At 32.9% G+C, this 26,404-nt stretch overlaps 1 protein-coding gene across 1 annotated transcript in view; it reads left to right on the top strand.

Moving 5' to 3' along the window:
- The window catches only part of PDE3A (phosphodiesterase 3A), a 286,388-nt gene that overhangs the window by 172,828 nt on the left and 87,156 nt on the right, over positions 1-26,404 (top strand). The window contains exon 2 of the mRNA XM_045554234.1: positions 6,199-6,249. Within this exon, the coding sequence (XP_045410190.1) occupies positions 6,199-6,249 (51 nt within the window). The remainder of the gene's footprint in view (positions 1-6,198; positions 6,250-26,404) is intronic.

The following is a 26,404-nucleotide window of genomic DNA, read 5'->3' as shown; positions in this document are numbered from 1 at the left end:
GATGCATTAGTATTTCTCTAGAGAATGTTCTTTCTGGAATTTTTAATTAATGGAGCTCATGAGTACCTTATGGACCAATTGCATACTAAATGAATAGAGTTAAATACTAAATATATATCTATGATCACAGAGATCCAACTCCTTTTTAAATTTTAGCGTAAGGATGCTTTGCTGCTTCTCAAACGTACCATTTCTGCTCCTGTCTCAGGGGCTTTGCAATTTCTGTTTCCTCTGTCTGGCATGCTCTTCCCCCAGGTATGTGTGTCTGCCTCTCTCACTTTATACAGTTCTCTGATAAAATGTCCCATTTTCAGAAACGACTTCCCTGATCTGCTGTAAATTCTACAATTAGCTCTGCTCCCAGTCCCTACCCGCTATTACTCACTCATCCTTCATCCTTGTACTCTACTCTGAGCTGCTTTATAGCTTTATCATCACCTGGTATATTATGTTTATGGGTTTATCTTCTGTCTTCCTTCACTAGAATGTAAGAGCTAGGAAAGCAGAGATACATTTTGTTTTGTTATACATATAAATTGTGCCTAGAATAGTGCCTTGCACGTAATAGGCATATAATAAATATTTGCTTCATGAAAAAATGATGAAATAAAAAGTGGGTTATGTGATATCTTTCATATCCTTCTTATGTGTATCATTTCTATGTTTTCAAAAATAGTACTTCTCAACAAGTGGAAAAGAATGGTTTTCTTAAGAGTAATGCAAAGACAGCAGTGGTGACTGTTACTTTGGGTTATTACCTTTGTTCAAATCTAAAACCTCTTACCTCTTTTGAAGCACATGCAAAGAATAATTTTTTATTTCCCCTCTAGTCATGGTTGTCCTGCAGCTTTCATCGCTTTTGTAATAGTTATTGGGATTTTTATTCTCCCATGAATCTCCTTAAAAGCATTAATTTTTATATAAACAAATAACAGGAGAAAATAGCACAGGGAAAAGTATATAAACATGGAGGGAAAACATTTTACCTACAGAAATATACTTTTCAGCTATCTTCATTTCACATGCTATTATTAAAAATATCTCTGCTTGGATAGAACCTTTTTGTTTCCATGCTGACTTCTTCTTTGCTTCTCTTGTGAACTTTTTCAATTCTGTGTTTGGCAGCAGTTTTGTTTTTCTTGGAGCTAAGTACTGTGTAACATACTGTTAGCTGAAGGCTGTGATGTAGAAATTTATTATTAAAAATAAAAGAGAAGAATTTATTCCATAAGGATCAAAATGACTTCATGTCAAAGAAGTAAGGATTTTCAAAATGCTTTATACAACAGATTGTGTTTCTTTTTAAGGAGGTATAATTTATTTGGCCAGCAATAAGTTTAATCGTCTTCATTTTGCCTATCTTGGTTAATGGGAACTGAGAGGAGAGGAAGGATACTCTTTTTTTTTTTTTTTTTAAGAGAATTTCTTCATCAGATGGAAAGATTTTGTTTGCCATTTGTAGGCATAACCTTGGTGACCTATATATCCCCAGACCTTCTGGTAAGATACTTATTAAAATGTCATTACCCAGAGGAGTAATCATAATTAAATAGCCAGAAGGATATTTTTTATAGATGGTGAGAGACAAACATTTTTTTTCTTCCTGAATTAAGAAGTCATATACTCTTATCAACAATAATATATTTGAATTTCCTGTATTTTTATTCATTTTTCCAGTCTCAATCTCTCCCTCCCTCTTTCTGTTTCAAATTTCTAGCAATTTCATATAAATAATCTTAAAATCATGAGCATTCCTCCTCCAAAAAGAGTATCATATCATCTTAAACTTTCTGACTGTTTTCCTGGAATTGCCTAGGTAGCATGCTGCTATTCATGTACCTTGAAAGTTTAGTCCAGATAAATAAAATTGCAAAAAGAAAAAATTCCACAGTTTCTACTTCTGTTCCTCATTATCCATGACCCATTCATTAAGGTCTTTTATCTAATCCCATGATAATGTCAAATGACTGCTTTGGTCCTTTGCAATTTAACACTAATCCTGTCTACTTGATCGAGAGGCTGTTTTGACTTTCTCATTGATTCATTGATATGAAATCAACATCAGTTTGTACTTCATTCTGAAACTCATTGACCTCAATGTATGAGGTTTTTTTTTGTTTTGTTTTGTTTTTTTACTATTTATTGTAAATGACCAATCTTTGTAAAAATATTTAGCCTTATGGTTCTATTTTAACAGGAATATTTACAAGTGGCCAAATATTTCATTTTAGTTTAAATAGTCTGTAATTTATTCATTAAAAAGTCAGTTTATCACACTATGAATAGTTTTTTTTAAAAAGAGAACTAAAATTATACTGCTTATTTTAGTCTTTGGTCCATGATCTGAGGACAGTATTCTTATAACTGTCTTATACACTTTTAGGTGCAAATAGGATAACAATTCATATGCTATTATGTGGTAATATGAAGCTTATCTTTACTTGCTTCCCCACTCCCCCACTCCCTACCCACCCCCCATCCACTGCCCAGGGTGCTATGCTCATAGGGAGCAGCGAAGCCCTGACACCTCATCTAGCTCCTGCCCACACCATTGCCTCTTTCTTAGCACTTAAAAAATAAAAAATGACAAAGAATACTATAATAAACTTCATACACTCAACATTTTGGCTCAGATTATTTTAATTAAAAATGGAATTTTAATGGTAAAGGCTTTGTATGATTTCAAGTCCAAAGGGTAAAATGCTCCTCTTATTGAGAACATATCTTATTTATCATATGCAGTTAATTTATTTTTGATCACATTTCACATAGCATGTAGATTTCTGTAACTTTTTTATTATTTTGAAATAAGTAGCTATAGTGTATATTTTAAAATATTGCCACATTCTTGGTCAACTCCTACCTTTCAAATATAATGATATTAGTATATAACATATAAATATATAAGAATGGAATTTCTTGACCCTAAATTTTTTCCATTAGTTTGTTGTATAATGCAAGGAAATAACTCTCTGATATGTAACACATTTGGCAAATTCACTGTTTAATGCTTTGAAAGAAAAAGATTTAAGTGGTGAATTTTTGGAGGTTTATTTTTATAAGGTCTGATTTGCAAATTATCAAATTGGTTTTCTCTTCTGTAATAAGTGATGACCCAAATGAGTCATTTTGAATGTTTTTGTTCTTTGACTAAAAATCATTATCAAAATAGTTAATGGCAGAGGGCAATGAATTTTGTGCTTTTCTTATTTTAGTTCCGGTCCCATAAAAATGTTACCTTCTTGATTGATTGTCATTGTCAAATATTCTCTCCTAAATCAATATTTTGTGGATTCCAATTTGTGTTTGTGAGATTTATTTACCTCTTTTACTGTGATACCCATGCTTAGTAGAATTTACCAAGTTATCCCGATCCTCATTAGTATGGAGGATGATAGTCAAAACAGCCAATCTTTTATAAAGTATTCTTTTCAGAAGATTTTGATAATTCATTTCACTAGCAGGCTAGTGCTCAACTTTACTATCTCTTTAAAGTTGCCAAAAACAAGCATCTAGTCTTCCTATTGTTAATGTAAGGTGTTCTCCAGGCCTCAATAAGGCAGATGATTGAAATGTGTCAAGAATTGTTTTTGATAGGTCTAGTGAACAACTAATTAAATGGTCTTAATTTATATGTTCTTAAATCATATTATTTATTTCATTAGTTGATTACTGTTTATGAACCTTATTATAATCAACTTTAAATTCACATTAATATTTACTAACAGATGTAGTGCCAATAAATCTAGACATTAAAAATAAAGCATTAAATAACTAAGCATTCAGTTATACATAATGATTATCTCAGTTAATATACTCAAAATTGTATCCTAGGCAAACTATAATTAAATCATTGTAATAATCCCAAACTTAAAATTATTGACTATGTCTTATTAAAACTGAGTTGCTTAAAATTACTATATTTTTCACTTGCTATACCATGAGCATTTCTCATGTAATAGTTTTACAAAGGCCTTGAATGCCAAATTTCAATAGTTGTGTAGTATTCATTTCTATGCTATAATTTATTGGGTAGTTTCTCTTTTCTTTTGTTGGCTATAGTGATTAGCACATGGTAGTTACTGGATTTTTACATTTTGGTTTACTGGTTCGGAGAATTTTGGACATATATTAAATTATACATATATATGTCATTGTTTATACTGAGTTTCTTTCACTTCCATTAAAGTTAATTTTTTCCATAAATCTATGGACTATTGATATTTCTTCTGTAAATTGTTCTTATCCTTCCCTCAATTTTCTACTAGGGTTGTGTTTTTTTCAAATTTGTAAAAGCTCTTAATGTACTGAGGATATTATCCCTTACCTGCCATTTGCTGTAGATAGTTTACTAATGTGACATTTGTCCAGATATTCTAAAGTTTTATATAGCCAGAACAATTGGTTGGTTTAAAAACTTTTAAAGTTTTTAAAAATTATTTTTAAAAAGTTTTAGATTTTTTAACATCATTTCTTTTCCAAGGTAGGTTGAATATTTACCTGGATTTATTCTGTTTTATATGTACAGTTTCATCTTTTTTAAAATTTGCCTTTTAAATCTAGAATTAATACTGGCATTTATTTTAAGGTTAAAGTTGAATTTTTTTCCCAAAAAGTTAATTTCTCTTTTTCATTTATAGAATAATTCATCAAATACTTATTGATTTTTGATATTTTTTCCTTTTTGTTGATACATATACTTGTGTTTATTTCAAATGGCCATTATATCTCATTTCATTTATGTTTTGAGTGTTAAATGATTATCCCATAATTTGGGTTAAGTTTTATAATATATTTTAATAACCTAAAGGGTATTTTCATCCCTTGTAACATTTTCTGATTCTTTTTCATTGTATATATTTAAGGTGTATGCATGTTTGATTATAAATATACACAGTGAAGTAGTACAATTACTACAGTCAAGTAAAGAAACAAATCCATCATTTCTCATGATTACTTTTCTTTTTTGTATGTTAGATGAGTATCCTAGATCTATCCTCTTAGCAAATTTCCAGTAATACAATACAATATTATTAACTATAACCCTCATGCTGTATGTGAGATCTCTGGACTTATCCTACGTAACTGATTCTTATATGTTTATTCTCTCAGATGAAATTTAAGTTCTTTATTTTTTAATTAAAAATACTATTGGCTTTTCATTTAAATTAAGTTGAACTTGTAAATTTGTTTACATAGAACTGAGCACTTAATAATTTTATATAATTCAGTCTTTTTAACTAGTAGCACTGTATGTCCATCAGTAAAGTTTTGCCATTTTCTGTATATGATCATTAAACACTTCTTGATAATGTTCAAAGGAGTATTATTTTTTGTTGTTGCTATTGTGAACACTTTACTTGCTTGTTATTAAATCTAAGGAGTCATTGCTGTTAAATAGAAAAGCTAATGTATATAAATACATTTATAGTCCACTTGTTACTGCGCTAGGTTATTAGGTGATCAGTTGTAAAGAGTTCATCAGTTGGTACTCATAAGTAATGAATATACTGGAAAGATGAATGGAGTTTCATTCCTCTCAGTTGATGTGTTATGTTTCCTTAATATTCTTCCTGTTAAATGTTATTTTCCATAAATAAATATCCTGCTTTGTAAGCAAAGTAGCTCAGGGCTATTACAACTATGGGAATAATTTGATAATATTTTATAGTCTCTATTTTTCTAAAAAGTCTGCATTTTGTGATTTTGGGGGCATATTTCATATTAAGTAATTATACTCTTTAGAACTCTCATGTTTTTGTGATATTATCAAAATAGGATTAAAAATAATCAAAATATTTTGGCCTTTTGGTTTTCATCATTTGAAGACTGTAGATGAAACTACACTAGTGGATTACTCAGCATATTTTACTAGTGAATTGAAAGGTTAATGATATGCAAATAAAGCTTTACATGGTTCAATGTCTATCTAGCATGTTCCTGACAAAGAGCAGTAGACATATACATTAGCAGACTTTCTTTGTCACAATGATATTAATATACCCTCAAAAAATTAGAAGTTGAAATATTAGCTATCAAACAAGTTTATTACTTCAGATATGTTAATTTATTCATGGTAGCTGTTTAATATGTTACTATTAAAGATTCAACATCATTATTCTTTAAAAGAAATATTAGAAATATTTGCCAAGTAAAATAATCATTTAATTTATTGTCATTTTTACATTATCTTTACAGCTCATGGGGCATTCAGAATGGGACCACAAACGCGGGCCAAGAGGATCACAGGTGAGTTAATTTTCCCTTCCTTTTTCTTATTTTGTTTTTTAACACTTGGGGCCATGAGTTTTCTAAAACTTAAGAAGTAATAAGAAGTAGAGAGAGGAAGAAGCAAGACAATCGTGGCATTTGTTTTTATTTAAGTTAGCTATAATTAAAGTCTGGATTTCAAATCCCCAAGGCAGATGCCGGCATATTCCTCCTAAGAGCTTTCTGGTATCCCAAATTGGTTGTGTTTACATGAATATAGATTTTATATTCATCTTGTCTCTGTAGAATACATTTGGATCAGCAACCCACTCTCTTGATTTTATTTATTTCCTTTGATAATTTTTCCATCTATTTTCTTTTTTTCCCTATCTTCCTGTTTTTGGTTAAATATTTTGAAATATAATCAGAGTAAACTCTGAACTAATTAGAAGATTTTGTCTCTAAATTAACTGTCTTCATCTAAGGGAAATAGAAAGATGAAAAGACCTATTATTTTTGAAAAGAAACAAATTCTGAACCTTTCTATATTACCAGACTGTTTTCATTGTCTCACTTGATGTCTTAGGCAAGGAGAAAAGCTTCCATGACGCATTTATGCTTTTTAATGACCTAATTAGACAATGTGGATTTGTTTTGCTTCCATAATTACTTTGCCTGACAGAATAAAGGCTGAGTTTTACACTAAGAAAATTCTCTCTCCTCCTAGGGTACTTTGTGAAGAAAAGGGAAAAATAATTTATCTCATAGCAGCTTACATTTACCTGACTGTAAACATGCAAAATAAGAATTAAGTGGGTGGAAATTTTTACTTTCACTGCTCACATTTTGTATTGCCACTAAAAATATAATTAAAAAGAGTCGAACGTGCAGTACTGTATTTCAGAGTTCATCGTGAAGTGTGAGCTTCTCCCAAGTGTTTTACAAAGCTGATGTGTGCTTATGTTGTCATGTTCAGATGGATAACTGTGTTTAATTTAGGTCAATCACTTGTTTCAGTTGAGATTTTAATAACTGATTTTATTTTTCCCCATTATCAATTTGAGTAAATAATATAAACCAAGCCAGTTAAATTTGGATTTTTCTAAAGAACATACACCTTGTTTTCTTTCCCTCCCTCTCACCTCTCCTTCTGCATTGGTAATAAAATGATGAAATTAATGTAGAGTAAATTCTTGTGATTCTACACCAGTTAAAAAGTGCAGATGAGCCCAAGGATGAAAGTCATGGTTTCTGATTTTTGTCACCAAAGGCATTTTGATATCTAAAATATGGCTAGCAACTTGCTGAGGACATATCCCTTAGAAGTAATGTACTGTTTTTTATATATATAAATTATTGTTTAAAATATGTAGTATTTACTCCATATATATGGCCTACTTTGATATAATTCATCTTCACTTTGTGTTAGTCACTCTGTCAATATATACATTGAAAAAAAACTCATAAAAATACGACATTGTTTGTGTGAACTTTAAATGTAAAAAACCCATAATGAAAATTTTCAAACTTCCAAATATTCTACATAGCTAGAAAACTTCAGAATTTCACATATACACACAAAATATTTTCATAAATAAAGTTTGAATCTTTAAAAGCCTGAGGTGGTTCTGAAAAGCAAAGCCATTAGAACATGCTTGCATGAATTACCGTTATAAGCATCAGGGTCTTTCTTGGCTCTCTCAGCTAGAAACATATTCTAAATGTAGTATACGTTTGTCCCACTTTTATTCCCCAACTCAGGTAAAAACTGTCAAAGTAAAAAGCAAAAACGCACACACCAAAAAATAAAATCAATAACTTCAGCAAAAAAGTTATTCTTTGGAAATTCCAGGTAGAAAAATTAATTATTAACTAATAACCTCTTATCTAATTCCAGTTCCCTGCTGGAAAACAAAAAGACACTGTATGTTTTAGATAATTGATCCCATCCTATCTTGCTATTATTGCCTGGGATAATACATTGAAAACCTTTCAGCCTTTTAAAGGGAATTTCAGACAGGCTGCATTTGAACACAGATCTCTAAATATTTTGCTAATCCTCCAAGGTCTTGTCAAATCCCATCTCAGTTTAGTTAAATTTAGATGGGTTTTTAAGCATTTACTATGTGTACAGCACTGTGGTAGGTTTAATTTTGAAGAAAAACTGAATGACAAGGTTACTGTTTTCTAAGAGCTCACAAATTGTAGTTGGAAATAGAGCTATACTTGTATATGTAATTCACATATAAGGCAGTGTGGTAGTTGCAATATTAAATATGGTCATGTACCACACAATGACATCACTGTCAATGGCAGACTGCATATAGGATGGTGGTCCTGTGAGATTATGATACTGTATTTTTACTGTGCCTCTTCTATGTTTAGATACACAAATACTTACCATTGTGTTACAGTAGCCTACAACGTTTAGTACAGTAACATGCTGTCTAGGTTTGTAACCTACCAGCAATTGGCTATACCTTATAACCTAGGTGTGTAGTAGGCTGTACAACACAAACCTTATCTGGTTTATAAGTTGTATAAGGTTATACAAAGCCTTATCTCGTTTGTATAAGTACACTCAATGGTGTTTGCATGACAAAATCACCTTAAGACACATTTCTCAGAAAGTATCCCTGTTGTTAAGTAATACATGACTGTGTATAAATAAAGTGGTATGAAATGTAGACAGAAATGAGTATTCCTTTCTCCCTAGTGGAACTAAGAAATACTTAGAAGTGATGCTATCTGAGGTAAGGCTGCAAGAATGGGTAAGCTTTCAAAAGTGCAAGGAGAGGGAAAGGTGGATGGAAAAACTTGAGTGAAAGTCTGAACTGGGAAGACTGTGGGATACGTTTGGCTATGTGTCAATTTTTTAAAGAACTTTATAAACACTTATTAGGTGGGGACTGTTGCAGAAACTATTGTGAAGGCATGATCTAGAGAATGCCAGACATTATTGATTAGAAAGAAGGAGGAAGTGAGGAGGGTCAGGAGTTTGAAACTGAGTACTAGAGGAATTACGGCCTTTAACACAGACCAGTTTAGAGGGAAGATGGTGAGTTCCGTGTCAACAATGTGAAGTGAGAAGTGAAGATTACAATTCCAAATGGGAATTTCAGCCAAATGCTCGAAGGGCCATTCTGGTGCTCTGTAGCCTGACTAGAGCAGAAGATGTAAACCTGGGAATGCTGATCATACAGGTGAGAATTGAACTGCATCGGTAGATAGATGCTCAGAAGAATATTCAAAGGAAAAGAAAAAAAAAAACAGAAGAAAGGCTAATTCTTGGGGAATATCACTGACAAAGCTGGAGGAGTCTGGGAATGGGGTTAATGAATGCACACAGTCTCAATAGGGCCCGGGGGGGGGGGGGGCGGGGAGAAATGGTTCAGAATCAAAAGTGGTGTCTATCAAGTTACACCAAAGAGAGGGCTGAGAACACAGAGGGTCAAGAAAAAACTATATATAGAGATTGTCTGGATTCAGTGATTAAAAGGATATTGGTGAACTCTGAGAAAGCAGTTTTGAGAGAGAAGTGGTGGAAAAGAAGATAATTGTGCAAGATAGTAGCACGTTCTCTCGGAGGAGCTTTGTTTTGAAAGAAAGTTAGGATGATAGAAAGATGGCAGCAAAAGTGAGGGAAATTTCTTTTTATGTGAAGATGAGATGTGTGTCTTCATTACTGGCAGATGAAAAGAACCAGTGTGAAAAAGAAAGTGCTGAAAATTCTCAGTGGTGAACTGATTAAGGGCTGAAGAAATAGTGCGGGTTCAGGGAAGGGAATGTGCTTTCTTCTAAGTGGTCCTTTTGGGCCACTTTTCTGTGTTTTCCTCGCAGGCAACCAGCTCCCCACCCCCACTCTATCCCCCATTTACATGATTTCAGGGAAACTGGCCCTGTTCCCTAGTGAACTACTAGATAAATTTGCCAAAAAGTACAGATGTAGAAGCTTTGGAAATAGAGACACCTCTACCAGAACAAGAGATAACAAAAAATAAGGACAGATATTATAAAATGAAAAAAAAAATACCATGAACCTAATGACTTCACTTTTCTTGGTAGAGACAGGGTGTATAAAGTTAGGATAGAGCAGTGAAAAATCTTGAATGGTAGAAAACACAAGGAGTAAGTGTTGTTTTAGATATCTAGAAAAGAGGACTTGCTTGGTTTCTGAGCACCAAGGCGTGTCTAGTAGAAAGCAGAGGACTGACTCCCATGTGAGTGTGCTGGCTTACAAGATGAATTTGAACAGATTTTACTTTGATACAAAAAACATGAATATATGTCAGGCACTTTTTTTTGTTTAGCCTTTGAGAAATCAAAAAACAACTTTGGCCTTCAAGCAGCATATAGTTTTATCTAATGTCAGCTTTAATCATTGCTAAGATAGAGTTCAGCTTCTGGCTTCCCCCTAGGTGCTTAATAAATAAGAGATCTTCTCAAATTTGCCTTCGTCCTCCAGAATTACATATTTGTTATCACATAATTTAAGAAGGTGTACTTTTCATATCAAATACTTGTCATACAGAAAAATATCTTGCTTCAAGTAGATTCCAACATTAAATTGCATATGATTCTTTAGACTCAGCAAGAATTTCATTCAAGTTGACTTATTTCACTTTATTCTCAGTAATTCTCTGATATAATTTGTCAGCTCACTCATAGCTTTCTAGATGAATTTTCTTCTTCTTCTTTTTTTTTAAAGGATAAACTCTCAAATAGTAGATCATCCAAATATAGGAAAGATGCTAAATGACAAATAAACTTCCAGCGGCATGCAGATCTCTTTTAACTGGCAGTGTTCCCAGCAATACCAAATGAAGTCAGAGGGTGAAATTCTCAGAAGGCAATTACTTTTTTTAATTTTTTCTTTAAATGCTTGAAGAAAAGTTTTCCAGTGGGAAGAGAGACAATAGAATATATGCCGTCCTTCGAAAAGCTTAAAAGTGGTAGGAGGGGGTTCTAGGGAACCAGTGATTTACTTACCTTTTAGTTGAGTGCCCTTGTGGAAAACATTAGTTCAATTTGTAAACTTTCTAATGTTTTAATATACTTGGAGCCGGAAAGCCTTTATTTATCAATAGTTAAATACTAGCAGATTCTTTAGTCATTTAGAGTATTATTGATGCTTTACCACCAGCCAGGCTTTATTAAATGGACTTAAAAATACTTAGCAACAAATTTTTGTGTTATCCATCTAGTTGAAATAATGGAAGTATTTCTTTACATAATGAAATTCTGGTTTTTATGTTTCTAAATAAGTGAAGTATGTATAATACAAGAAAATAGCTGAATATTGTGGTGAAAAAAAGTTATTAAATGCACTAGACTGTCAACTTGTTAGTGATCTATGGCCTGTTCAGTAGCATGTCTTTAATAGTCTACCAAGTACTGGAGGCTCCAAACTATAAAAATTCTAGAATAAGAAGTAGCTACCTAGATCAGTTAGCTTTGTAGCATTATGTTAAGTCTCAAAGATGAATTTTGATGGGAAGTCATTGCACTCGTAACTTTTTTGTCTACATGGGAATTCAGGAGAACAGATCTGTTAATGATAGCTACTGAAGTTGATTAAACATTTGCCTACTCATGGTCTAATTCAGTGACAGGTCAGTTCTTTTCTGGGTTAAATCATTTGTTTTTGATAAGAGAATGTAAAGAGTGATTGCTTTCCAGACTTATCTAGAATAATGCCATAGATATTTATTAAAATTACCTTTTTTAAATGCATTTTAGAAAGATGACCAGCCGTTTTTCCCAGGAATTTATTCCAAGGAATTAATGTGAGCAGATTGGAGTCCATTATTACATCTCTCAAGTGTCCAACATTTCAGAGAATAAGCATGCTTAGATAGAGCTGGCTACCAGTGTTACCATTTCTAGAAATGTAATATCTTTCACTTGGTTTTCTTTCTCCTTTTTCACTTTTCCATATGTTAACCTAACAACTGTTAGTGTTAGTTTAGAAAACGTTCCAATAAGTTTCCTTTTTGGCAACTCTCCAAAAAGTTTTTTTGTTTTGTTTTTTAGAGTTTATTTTATTTGTTTGTTGTATTGTGAAATTTGTTTACAATTTATTTATGTAGACAGGAACCACATAACAAATATTTGCTGGGGCTCCACGCATTATAGGGGTGTCCTTGTCATCTTATTATTCAGTAGAGGCAGGAAGGGACCTAAATGTCATATTCATTTTCTCTGTTAGAACCTCCTCTAGGTATTTTAAATTGTATCCTTTAGTCAGATCTACACTGTTGGACAGTCTTTTTTTACTCTTTCCTTACTCTGTGAAATTACTTATAGTTATAGCTTAATTTTCTGTCTTTAATTTGCATTGACAAACTTTATATGACACAGTTTTAGAAAATTTATCCTGGTAGGGATACTGTTGACAATATCCACAGTAATACACAGTGTTAAGAGGATGCAGAGATGTTTCTCATTGTCCTAAGAGAAGGGAAAACAGTGTTTCCCTTTAACAACTGAACCCCTAGTTTACTATTTTTCCAGCATCCCGATCTCTACCCACTAGATGCCAGAAGCGACTCCTCCCCATCCACTGCCCAGTTGTGATAAGAAAAATGTCTCCAGACATTGTCCAACGTCCCCTGGGAGGCAAAAGTGCTTCTAGTTGAGAACCACTGCGATTACAGCAGAATCTCATCGCCAGGCATATAAAAGATAATAAATAAATATTTACTGATTAATTTTGACACTTCATATAGGAAAATGGGGAAATAATTCTTTCAGCTATTTATGCTTTCAGGCTTTCAGTTCTCTTCTTTACGTCTGTCAAACAGCAATTTTAAACAACGTGGTCATTTCATTGTGAAGTAGTTTTCTCACAGTGGAATCATGCCCTTGAAAACTGGGGCAGGGAAGCAGGGGGATGCACTCTTCCCACACTTATGCATTCAAGTGACTCACAGGAGCAGCTGGGGAGAGAATGTGGCTCTGTCCCCACAATGGTTGCATGGAACATGTGTTTGGGGGAAACTGATTGATGACCTTGAGTGGGTCACTCTTTATTAAAGGCCCTGGCCTCTTTGAAAGAACATTGATAAACGGGAATGAAACAAGTCCACAGAAATAAAAGGGAAAATTGCCACTGGCACTTATGCTTTTATTTTTTCCCCATGTTTATAGATTAGTAGACATGTTGTTTAATGCTTATTGAATGACCCTCTTATCTTGGGTACCATGGACATCATTCACATGACATGTGGACTGCCTTGTGTTTGCTTTACCAAATCACAACCTTGTGGTACCTTATAGGAAACAAAACAAAGCAATGAAATAAGCAGCCATTGATAATAGCTGTTTATCTGCAAGAGCAATTGTTTAAGCAACAGTCAAATTTACTAAGTGTACAAAAGCATATTTTGGGAGAAATAAAGTCAGTCATAATACCTATCACTTTAAGCCCCAGTGTCTGATCACTGTTGTAGTTGTGGTTTTTATTATATTCTTTCTTACCCAGATACCTTGTAAGAAAATTAATTCAAGTACTTTGCATGTAAGCTCCTGTAACATAAATATGCACATTCTGGAAATGAATTTTCCAGCTCTAAAGTTTTGCCTTCCACTTGCTAGAACAACAGAAGAAAAATATGCTCACTTGAGAACAGTTAATTTTATCATGAATTGCGATATCTGACAAAGGGAAATAATTTTTATCCCAAGCTGGGTGTTTTATGCAATCTCTGGCATAGATCTTGTTTCTCATTAATTGTGAAAACATACTCCAAAAGGGAAGTTTTGGGGGTGGATTTTTTACTGTTACTCTACTTATAGATAAAACTGATGAAAAAAAGATTGTGCCAAATATAATCAGATTCTCATAGAGGACAAAAATCTAGGGCTAAGGATATATTGACTAGAACAAATTCTCAGAGAGGTAAGTGAAGGTAAGATGAGATGAAGGAGGTGATACGGCAGTTAGAAGACTAGTTAACTAGTGGGGGTGAGTTAAGGCAAAGGCAATGGGAAATGACTGATTGTCATCAAAGGTACTGATTTTATTTTTTTAAGTTTTACATTGGGAAAACAAAGATTGCTTAGCAGTTCTGTTCTCAGCGTTAAATGGTTTTCCCATTTTGTGCAGACATCATGTAAGTATAAGTAAATCCAGGGAACTGAGGGTAATAATTACAAAGAAAAACCCTGGAAAAATGTTAGTGATATTGATGAACTGGAATTATCTTAAAAGTCACAAAAAATGAAGCTTCTTGTCAAGTCTGATTTTCTGGATCATATGGTTTTTTGATTTGTTTTGGTTTTTGGTGTGTTTTTTTGGGTTTTTTTTTTTTGTGTGTGTGTGTGTGTGTGTGTGTGTGTGTGTGTGTGATGATGATGCATTACGCAATGACCAATTCCTTGAAAACTCTGAGTGCTACAAGTTAAAGCTTGTTCTTATTGGAAATCTGCAGGTTATCAAACTTGAGTCAAAGTAGTTTGCTTGCTGAGTTCTGTGGTCCTGTGGTTAAATAATTCTGGGTGACCATTCACACTTGGATCTCTACAACTATTTCCATTTTAGAATTTTGTGTCTGTGTTCTTTTGTTTTCAAATCATATTAACCCTGAGTTTAGAGAAAGTTGTTTACACAGAACCAATGATACACACTTAAAAGAACAATCTTGAAAAAAAGTTTGGGATAAAAACACTCAGAAGATTGTGGGTGAGACAAACAGATGGTAAAAAAGTAAACCAACATGATCAGTCAGGAAGAAAAAGAAATGCAAACAGATGTAAAAGCTCCAGTTCTCAAAGGATTGGGAGCAGAGGGATGGAAAGAAGTTGTCTATCAAAGATGATGCAGAAGAGACACATGGGTAAAAGGATTGGTAAATACAGAAAAGACCATCTTATGAGACAGGATAAGAACATAGTTATTGAAGCCATGTTGACAAGGTTGGAAGCATATGGCTCTTTGATTCTGGGAATAATGATTTGGGGTTTGGCATGTTTTAAACCCAGTCTGACTGCTCATTGTCCCTAGTCAGGTTTACAGTGACTTAGTGCCATAACTTGTTGACAGTTCTCTTCTGGTACCTCAAAAATATGGCAATATGATACATGTCTATTGCATATTAAAGCCTTTGTATGATTTTTTTTTTTTTTGAGACAGAGTCTCACTTTGTTGCCCAGGCTAGAGTGAGTGCCGTGGCGTCAGCCTAGCTCACAGCAACCTCAAACTCCTGGGCTCAAGTGATCCTCCTGCCTCAGCCTCTCAAGTAGCTGGGACTATAGGCATGCACCACCATGCCCAGCTAATATTTTCTATATATTTTTAGTTGTCCAGCTGATTTCTTTCTATTTTTAGTAGAGACGGGGTCTCGCCCTTGCTCAGGCTGGTCTTCAACTCCTGACCTTGAGTGATCCTCCCGCCTCAGCCTCCCAGAGTGCTAGGATTACAGGTGTGAGCCACCTCCCCCGGCCTCTTTGTATGATTTTTAAAAAGTATTGCAATTTACTATATAAGTTTGTGAAATCTAATCCTAGGACAATTTTGTTTTCGATGTAGAAATATATAGCATACTTTAAGTTTTGTTAATAGTATAATTACAGCAGTCTTATTTGTACTCATACTGCAGAAATTAGTCCATAACACTGAAGAGGGCCTCCTCCCCAACTCATTCTATAAATCTGGTATTACCTTGATACCAAAGCCAGGAAAGCACACAGCAAAAGAAGAAAAACTACAGACCAATATCCCTTATGAATATAGATGTAAAAATCCTTAATAAAATACTAGCAAACCAAAATCAACAGCATGTCAAAAAAAATAATCCACATGACCAAGTGGGCTTCATTCCAGGGATGCAAGGATGGCTCAACAATGTCAATCAATAAATGTGATTCACCACATAAACAGAAGCAAAAACAAAGATCATATGATCATCTCAATAGATGCAGAAAAAGCGTTCTACAAAATTCACCCTTTCATGATAAAAACCCTCAACAAATTAGGTATAGAAGGTACATATCTCAAAATTGTAAAAGCTACATATTACAAATGCATAGGCAGCATCATGCTGAATGGAGAAAAGCTGAAAGCATTCCCACTAAGAACTGGAACAAGACAAGGGTGCTCACTGTCACCACTTCTATTCAACATAGTTCTGGAAGTCCCAGCTAAAGCAATCAGGCAAGAGAAAGAAAAAAAAAAAAGGTATCCAAATTGGAAAAGAGGAGGTCAAACTACAGCTTTTTGCTGACAATATGATCTTCTATCTAGAAAACCCCAAAGACTCCACCAAGAGACTCCTGAAATTGATAAATAAATTCAGCAAGGTCTCAGGTTACAAAGTCCATGTACACAAATCAGTAACATTCCTATACACAAATAGCAGTCAAGGTGAGAGTCAAATCAGAGACTCAATACCTTTTACAATAGCCACAAAGAAAATAAAATACCTAGGAATATACTTAACCAAAGAGGTGAAACATCTCCACAAAGAAAACTGCAAAACAACAGAGGAAATAAATCACAGACGACACAAACAAATGGAACATATATCAGTAGAATCAACATTGTTAAAATGTCCATACCATACTGATCGTGGCAACCCAGCACATAGTGAATCTTTAGTTAACATTTCTAAAATAAGTGAAAACATGTTATAATTTGTGAACTTAGAGTTTAATTTATGCAAGTAAGTTTTGCTGAACCAGTGTGTCTTGATTCTGTTAATTCGTAATAGAATATAGTATCCCTCTGGAATTTCGTGAAAGTATTTCTAAAGCATGAATAATAAGGCCCCAAAGCCTTTTGTTTTATTTATGCTATTCCTCTGCTTTAGGCTTCTCTATTTCTAAAGCATACAAGTAAGTTGGCACTTCCTCATTTTAATATCCATGATGCCATCTTATAGGATAGGGTTTGATTACTTTGACTCTAAATTGACATTACAGTATAAGGAAGAATTTATCATGTTGGCATTAATTAAACAGAAGATAGTATTTAAATATAGACTTTTTCCTATAGGAATATGTGTCCATCTCATTCTGAAAGCATATGGATACTCCCTCTCCTCACCCCTTTTTTTCTTTTCTCTTATCACATGGAGTTTTTAAGCTCAGGAGTAATCCTGTCTCATGCAGCTTAGGGATCTGAAATTTACATAAGGACTTTAATAGAAACTTATGACACATGATGTGACCGGGCTTTTCACTATTTTTTGCTATTTATTTGGCTTAAAATCAATGGAACAAAGTGAACTTGGCATTGCTATTTCTGTTCGAAAAGAAGAAAAATATATAATTTTACTATTTCTTATGTTTTGGTCTTGGCACTGTGGCTTTTGTTTATGGAAAAAGACAGGGGAGGAAAAAAGCATTATTTTAACTTCACATGATAAATAATCATAGCAAACTGAAATTTCCTTAAAAAGTATTTGTTTTCATTTGCTACTGCTATAATGCAGATTGCTACTAATTCAGTGCAAGTTTAAAACAAGAAATAATGTTAACATCTTTTTTAAAATAACATTATAGGTTTTATGTAACTTTATAGAGATATTCCATTAGAATTCAACTAGTTTCTGTATCTATACATGAATAGGAGAAACCTTTCATTTTATTATGGATGTTATTTCCACTTGACAAATTCTTTTAGCATAAAGGAAAAGCATTAAGATTTACTTGTGCTACTAATGCTCTTTATACGTGCATTGTGGACATTGTTAACTAATTTAAAACAGTGACTTTTTCTCTAGAGTGAGTTTCTGCCAAATATTAATAAGAAAAATAGGATTATAAGTAATATCTATAACTTCCAAATGTTTAAAGGATGTTCTGTTTTCATCATTTTATGCATTGGTGGTCATGAAAATTTTAATCAATGGACACAGTATAGGAAGTAAACAATTTTCCTGAAATGAACAGTGTTCATATTGAATGGCTGTATATATTATTAATATGTATATGTCTAGAAACATAAGAGAGGCTCCTATTTATTACCTTAGATATCAGATGTTTGACGCTTTCTCTTTTTTTGTATTATACAATATTTCAAACATACAGCAAAGACAGTGAATAATGTAAATAAACCATATACTCATAACTTAATAAATATTAACAGTTTGCTATATTTGATTGTTTTTTGTTAATTGATAGAAAATTGCTTAGAAATAGTCATATTAAACTTTCATAATGTATACATTATTCTCATTAATAGATATATACTTAAATTTATTTCACTATGTGACACATGAGAATTTAAAGAATAAGGGAAAAAAATAGAAGTATGAAAAGGAATTGGATAATATGAAAAAGAATAAGGAAAAGATTAATTTTTCAAGGAGATAAGCAAGATTGATTTTTATTTTTTTGAACTGAGTGTATTGATAAATATACTTATAAGAAATATCTACTTTAATACCATGTGGAAAAGGCTGGTATATAACAACTATATTAATACAGACATATACAGAAATAGGTTATCATAAATACACAAGTGTTGTCATAAGCGTGGCCTGTATTAAAAAAATCATTATCTCCTTGGAGATGTTAAGAAAAAACACAAGAAATTTTATTAATATTAAATACTCTTTTCCAAATAGACTAGCCTTGATAATTACACTTAAATTTTTTTTGAAATCATGTTTTAGAAAACCATCCCTGTAATAGTCACCAGATCAACTTCTTAAAATCAACTTCATTAGAGAAGCTATAAAATTGGAGAACTCATATTATTATGTCTTGCTACACTGCCTTCTAAAAATGTTACTTTCTATACATTGTATATAAATATTTAATGGTTTTAATAACTTAAAAGACAAAAGTGTTCTATATATTTTTATTTTAAAAGTTTAATCATTTATGTGAGCGTTAGGTTTACATACAGATAGTGTATTTATCTCTTCTTTTATAACCTTGTAAGGATTGTCATATTTACATACAATAGAATAGTTTTTGTAGAATAAAATCACAAGATATGATGAGGATTAAAAAGCCCATTAGGACTTCACCCTATTTAATACTTTCATCAATGATTGATATAAGAAAGAATGCACTCTTACATTTTGGCATTGATATGTAGCTAATTTGTGAATGACAGAAAAAAGATTTAGAATATTGTCTCATTAAAAACTCCAGTTAAAATGCTAAACTAATAAGGTTAAATTGAAGAGGAGGAAATAAAATTTTGTACCTAAATGTTTAATAAACTTCCATTATGGAGAGTACCTGCATATTTGTTTACAAGCAAATGAAGAAACCAAAAGGCTTAAAGATTTGAGTTAACTTCAAGCCCAATATCATATGGATTTTCTAACAGCAAGTGCTATTTTGGGCTTCATTAACAGTATTCATTGTGGCATGCAGGACAGAAGAATTAATCCAATAAATTCTATACTGGCCAGATGACCCCTGCAAGTGTTACATTCTGTTCCAAATGCAAGGTTTCAAGAAGGGCATTGAGAAGCTGATGCACTCCCACTAGAAAAGAAGTCCCAGAAGAAGTAGAAGTTTAACTTACAGGAGAGCTTGTGATGAAAGGCATGAGAGGATGGCGAATGGATTTCAGTGCCTAATCTCCTTTCTATTACTTCTGTCTGAAGTTCTCGTGTTAGAGCTGAATTTCTTTACTACTCCATGCTTGCTCATCTATGCATTGTGGAACCTTGCATTTTAGATTTATCACAGTCATTTATTCATTAACATGGATGAAGGATATGAGAATAACATTTGATAAGGGAATGAGGACAAAGAAACAAGTACTAAGTACTGAATTGAAAGACAGGGAAACAACATTGAGGACTGATATGGGTTTTTCTTCTCACAACCTCTGGAATCAAAGCAATAATGTTGTATAACTTCAAAGGGAGTCATTCAAATTGTAGTCTACATGAATGATACCCCCTGGAGTTGTGCAGTGCATAACATGCACAGGTGCACACATGATACTCCTTTAGATCTACTTGTATACTTATAACAAAAAAACTATTCTAAAGCTTAAACTTGATCATGTCACTTTGATTAACTCTCAGGAAAAGGACACAAGGCCTGTTATTTTCTCACTTCTAACTAACATTTTCCCTCTGTATCTAAAATAAATCAAATTTCCTGTACTCTGGATGGCATCATGATATTTCACTCCTCCATGATGTTCTAAGTGCATTTCTCTGCCTATAATAAATACCTTTTCCCTTTTTATCTTCTTCAATTCTTCTTCAGTATAGTGGAAACATCTGAGTCCCAATTCTTATTTAATCCCTAACTGTGCTCTTGTAACACATTTTGCATCCATCATGGATGTATTATAGAACTTAGAATACCATGCAAAATTTCCCACTAGAATAAAGCTTCTCATGTCCAAGAACTTGTTTTAATGTCCCATAATGGCTGCCATCCAAGAGTTGTTCAAGAAACGGTCAATCAGTGAATGACTGGAGGGCTATACATTGGGAAATTTGAGCACACAGAATTTTCATTTAACCTGCTTCATAATTTGGCTATGGTGTGGCCTTTCTTTAATTTGAGAATAACTGGAGTTTCAATCAGTATTTATGAAAGCATATTTTTTTAAAAAACAAATATAATTCTGATAGAATCTGAACTTTAGAAAAAGTTACTGATTATACATGGTGACAATATTTTCTGAATTGTAGAACCAGAAAGTATGAATAACCTTCTTGTTCTATAATGATTTTAAACAGAAATTATATTAGAGAAGGATAGTTGAAGAAATTTTAACAAGAAATCCAGAAAGTAATCCAATCAAGTTTATAATAAACTTGTTTGACTTATTTATATATATTTTAGTTAATTTTTAATGGAATACAAAAATAGGACCTTAAACCAAAAAAAACTTCCCAGAGTACTAGAATGATTTTTAAAATGTTACAAAACTATCTTAGAATGTGAAACAGAGTATTTTATTAGCTTAGAACTCTTCACTAAACTCCCTAATAAAAACCAGATCTTTCCACTCAAGTAAAATACTAAAGTGTCATGAAACTTTATAATCTTTATCTAGTAGCAAATCTACATTTGTCTAAAGATGGACAATGTCTTTCCTTCTGCCTTTTTTCCCCTATTTTTCTTGTGCATTAGTAACATACTTAGAATTTTTGAGGTTCTATGTTAAAATTTATGGAAGAACATAAAACTCTAATATATGATACCCTGTCACAGTAGTAGGGTATAATAAATATCTGTTGAAAGAATAACTCTTTGAGCAGACAAGTCATTTATATATAAGATGCAAATGATGCAAGTGATTTTAATGTTTCAGACAAAATTATTTACTGCCATGGTTAATTCAGTGCTGTAGTTCAGTTGTGTATTTCATGCTTTACTTAGAAGTTCTCTTTGAAAATGTATGAAATACAAAGCTTGAACTGCCAATATATAATATCTTCCTCCTATACTGTATTGGTTGGTATTAATTGGTCCTTCTCAGTCAAAATGACTATTCTGTGTTTCTAAACACATTGAGCTTTCCAAACTTGGATGTTGGTTCATCTTAAAGTGCTAAACTAGAGATTTCTTGTATCTTTTCCTTTCATTGATTTTCAGGCTAAGTTTTTCTTACTTGATAAGTATTTTCTTATTGCTTCCTGTAACAAAAGATAAAAGCTTTAAATTAAAATATTAAAAATATACCATGAGTTAACCAAAGGGGAGAAAAACAATATTCATTGAAATGTAGTTTTACCAGGTATTATGCTAGGTACTTTATTCACATAATTTATATTAATCTACAAAAGTATTCCAGAAGGTAGGTTGTTTATTTATTCAATTAAGGTGTTTGAGCACTTCCTGTGTGGGCACAGTACTGGCGGTGAGGCAGTTCCATGGAAAATAGGCAGGTGAACTTTTTCCTCTCATGAAGCTCATATTGTAGACTTCTAGATATTATTAAATCTTTACAAATGCAGAGACACACTCGAATCGTTTTTATGGCTTACCAAAGCCACAGAGCTAGAAAGAGGTAAGGTTATGTTCAAACCCAAGTCTGTCTGTCTTGAAAAGGCTGCTTTTCTCTCTACTGTGCTATATTACCTCTCACCAAGGTATATTTAAGATCGGATTTATCCCGTGAAGATATCAAACATTTTACCATATAAGGTCAAAATTTAATTTTTTAATACGGATGCTAATTTCCATCATGTAAAATAAAGTCACATTTCCTTAATGATCTGCTGAACTAGAATTTTAATTAGAAACATAAGCCCTGTATTGTGATGGAGGCTATAAATTTAGAGTTTCAGAAATTTAAATAACTACAAGGTTGATCTTCAAGTAGTGGGCTTTCCAAACAGTCCTATAAATGTGCAGGAAACAAACATTTCAGAATTGCTTTTCTGACAAAAAAATGGTGATGTCAGCCAACAGAAATATAGCACTGCATTTTCTGCTGCCAAGGCTGCCTGACATAAATTAGATTTATTGTGTACAGTACATGAAGAAGTTCCACTCCAAACCTACACAGCTCTCTAACCTTTCCACTTTACCACGTATGCAGCGGGACTGTTAAGGAAGTTAGTTTATTTATTATGGAGTAGAAATTACCTCCGAATATGAACTTTGGAAGACCTCTAAAAGTGCTATAACCTCTAATTTAACTAGCACCAGTCCACGGAGGGAAAATTCACTATACCTCATCTTCTTAAAGCTGCACGTCTGTGAAAGCAAAAGGTTATAATTAACTTTTCCGGGAATTGCATGAAACTACACGTTTTAAAGTATAGTGTTGCAGGATTCCACGCTAACTGAAATGAAAGGTTGGTGTGGTGGCAAAGAGAATAATCTTTGAATTAATTAAGATCCCAACTCTCCCATTAAATGTATGTGGGGCCTTAATGAGATATTTAACCTCTGGAAGTTGTGGTTTTCTCATCTGGAAAATGAGATAATATCTACTTTGTAGGCTTGTTCTGTGGATACGATACATTGTGAGGCATTAGATTAAAAAAGAGTATGTGGAATGCACACTCTCATTTAAATGATAGCTTTTAACATCATCATCATTTTGCTACTACCATCACTACCTGGGTATCCTGCTATGTAGCCTTGTATCTCATCTGATTCTTCAGAACGTGACTACTTATCTTCCCTTGGGCCGTAGAGAATCAACTTACAAGGTCACCTTTGTCTAAATGTCCCTAATTCATCCCTTGGTAGCATTTTTTTTCTTTCTTTTCCAAAAACAGCAAGATATTTCAGTATCATCTTTCAGCAAAGGGAGATTTGCTCCTAGCAGACTCTTCCACTGAAATTTTGATTAGTGGGAGCCCACCATTACACAGATTTCTTTGATATACGAGAGGTGGCACCATAGCCGAGCTCCAAAATTGAAATATCATCCTTCTAATTTTCTATAAATGTCTTTTAACATATTATTTATTGAGTTATCTCCAATTACATGAGTAAGATAAATTATTTGTCTGAATTGGAATGCCTGCTTCTGAAGTAATTTATGAGGGTGAATATCATATCATCCACAAACTATTTCTCAGGAATTTTCAGTGGGAATACAAATTGTGATGCCCTGTATTTTGCAAAAGAAATTCAGAGGAAGTTGTCCTTGCTAAAATTGGATTTAACGTTTTAATTGACATTCTTTTTACTTGGCATCAAGCAAAATGTTAACTTAAGTAAATTTCAGCCTACCTAAAAGTTAACTATTTCATTAGGGCTAATATATTGAACTATTTCATTAGGGCTAATATATTGTTTAAGATTAAGCTATGAAACAAGGTTAAGCTGTAAAAAAGCTCTGATTAAAAGTAGGAGGGGGAAACAAAGCTCTGATTAAATAAACATTACAGAAAAATGAATTTTAACCATAGAAAGGTGAATTTATGAAAACCTCACAAGTTGGTTTTGAGGCACAATTTGTGTATTAGCTGATTAAGCAGGCAACTTCAAAAATCATCTCCTATCTACTGGTAACGTGTGGCTTCATAGATGGAAAGTGTTTGGAAATCTAATATATATTATCACATAATGTAATATGTAACACATATTATTCTTTCAGATTGTTTAGGATCATCTAGACATTCATCCATGTGAAAATAAATTTCTTTTCTACTTCATTCTGAGTTAGGTCAAAAGATCCTATTAATTTTAGCAGTTTACACAATTTTCACTGAGAAGTTGTTTCTCTCTTTCACCCTTCTTTTTTAAGCCTGACCTGACCTGACAAATGAGCTCTAGTTACAAATTATAACATGATAATTTCATCTGGTATCTTACACATATGATGATTGAAAGAATTTTTTTAAATGAACAGCTAAGCTCAAATGCAAAAAAAAGCCCCTAATATAAATTAGATAAGCATTGGCATATATTCATTCACAAATCTAAGAACTTGCACCTAGAAATTATTGCCACATCTTAATTTGAACTTTTATTATACTAATCTATAAAATGAATGTTACTGAGAGAATTGCTTAAATTTCAACATAACTGGTCTTTAAATTTTCTAAATGTGGTTTTAGAGTCAAATATTATCTTACCTTTCTGAAGTAAGGAATTTGAGTACAAAGTCTCAAACATTAATTGAATCGTGAGTACTATTTCATATGTCATAATTTTATATTAAGGCTACTGAATGTTAGATTAGGAGGAAATAGATAGCAAAATTGACTAAAATAAAGACGTGAACATCCTGAAATAAACACAGTACTATATACAACTAATTAAAAACAGAGGGATGAGTAGTTTGGCAGAAGCATTAAGATATCTGGAAAACAGGAAATAAGGATTGCCTTGGTCTTACATAATGTGAGAAGACTAAATCTTCTACTAGCAATAAACAGAAAAGAGAAACTGACTCTTTCAGCATTAAGCATTTACCAGTGGAAGTGAAATTAGACAGTTTTTATATTAAATATGCTCAATTTATGGAAATTCACAAAAATATAATTTATCACGTAGAAACCAATTTTCTTGTAAGTTATCTAAAGACATATCTAAGATAATGAGAATGTTATATATTATTCCTTAGCCACATGCTACTATAGGCACAGATTGGCTTTCTCATTTTTCAGACAGACGTGTCTAATTGTTAGAGTACAAGATTCCACAATCTAGAGACAGTAACATGAAATTATACAAAGGAATAAAAGAAAAGGATAAGCTGACAAAAATGGAATGAAGTATGGTTTCTAGTTTTCTACATTTAGATCTTTGAATTTCAGAGCTGTACGTAAGGTTATAATTTGTTATTTGTAATTTTTATTATGCTTATCTTTTATATTACCATTGTATTACACAACTACCAGTATTCCTGTCTTTATTCAGAAAACATTCTTTGAGTGTCTGTTTTAAGTGCTATATATAAAATACAAGTTTAAGCATGATTCTTGGCATACCTGAAAAAAAAAAGAGCTACATATCATTTATTCATTCATTAAGCTTTTAATTCAACATTCTGTCTCTTTTGCATGACAGACACTGTGCTAGGCATGGGTGATGGGAAAACAAAAATCAAACTGCCTTGTTCTTTTCCTAATGGATGGGGCATCTATGATGCAGTGTGGTTGGTACTGTGTTAACAGCATGCTCGGAGAATGATAGGAACATATAAGAAGGTTATGTAAATAGACTAGATAGTTAGGCCCAGTAGTAAAGAGGCTACATTTGAATTGACTCTTGAAAATTGGTTTAGAGTTAGGCAAGGAAAGGGATCTGGAGAACTTTCCAGATGAAAGCAAAGCTTAATGGCATCATAGTTCAGTAAAACAGGACAGAGTGCTGGCTAGGAAGTGGCTTAAGACTGGTAGAAGTAACATCTTGCAGGATGTTTTATATTTTAAGATGACACTTCTTAAAGCTTTTGAAGGACCTTGGGTTGGGAACTGACATAATCAGATCTTCAGTTTAGGAAGATCATTCTGATAGCACCATCGATAGAAGATGGATTGCTCAACACTTTCAGAAGTCATTCTGACAGCAAGCACTTGGATAATAGGTGAGTAGATGGCAAGAGGCTTGAGGCAGGAAACAAGGTAGGAGACTATGACAGTAATATATATAAAATGTGAGCTGGACCAAGCGGTGGGGTGGATATTCACAGGAAGATTATGTCATGCTGTGCTCTCAAAGAGACCGTCTTCTTCAACCCTCTCTAAATTAGGTACTTCCCTCCCTACATGCTCCCTACATTATTCACTACCACAGCCTTCTGTTTTATTTACAATATTTACCATAATTTGTAAAATTTTTGATTTACTCA

Source organism: Lemur catta, chromosome 6 (genome assembly GCF_020740605.2).
Source record: "Lemur catta isolate mLemCat1 chromosome 6, mLemCat1.pri, whole genome shotgun sequence".
Classification (NCBI taxonomy): domain Eukaryota; kingdom Metazoa; phylum Chordata; class Mammalia; order Primates; family Lemuridae; genus Lemur; species Lemur catta.
Note: the sequence above shows the minus strand (reverse complement) of the source record. Positions and strands in the feature narration are given on the sequence as shown.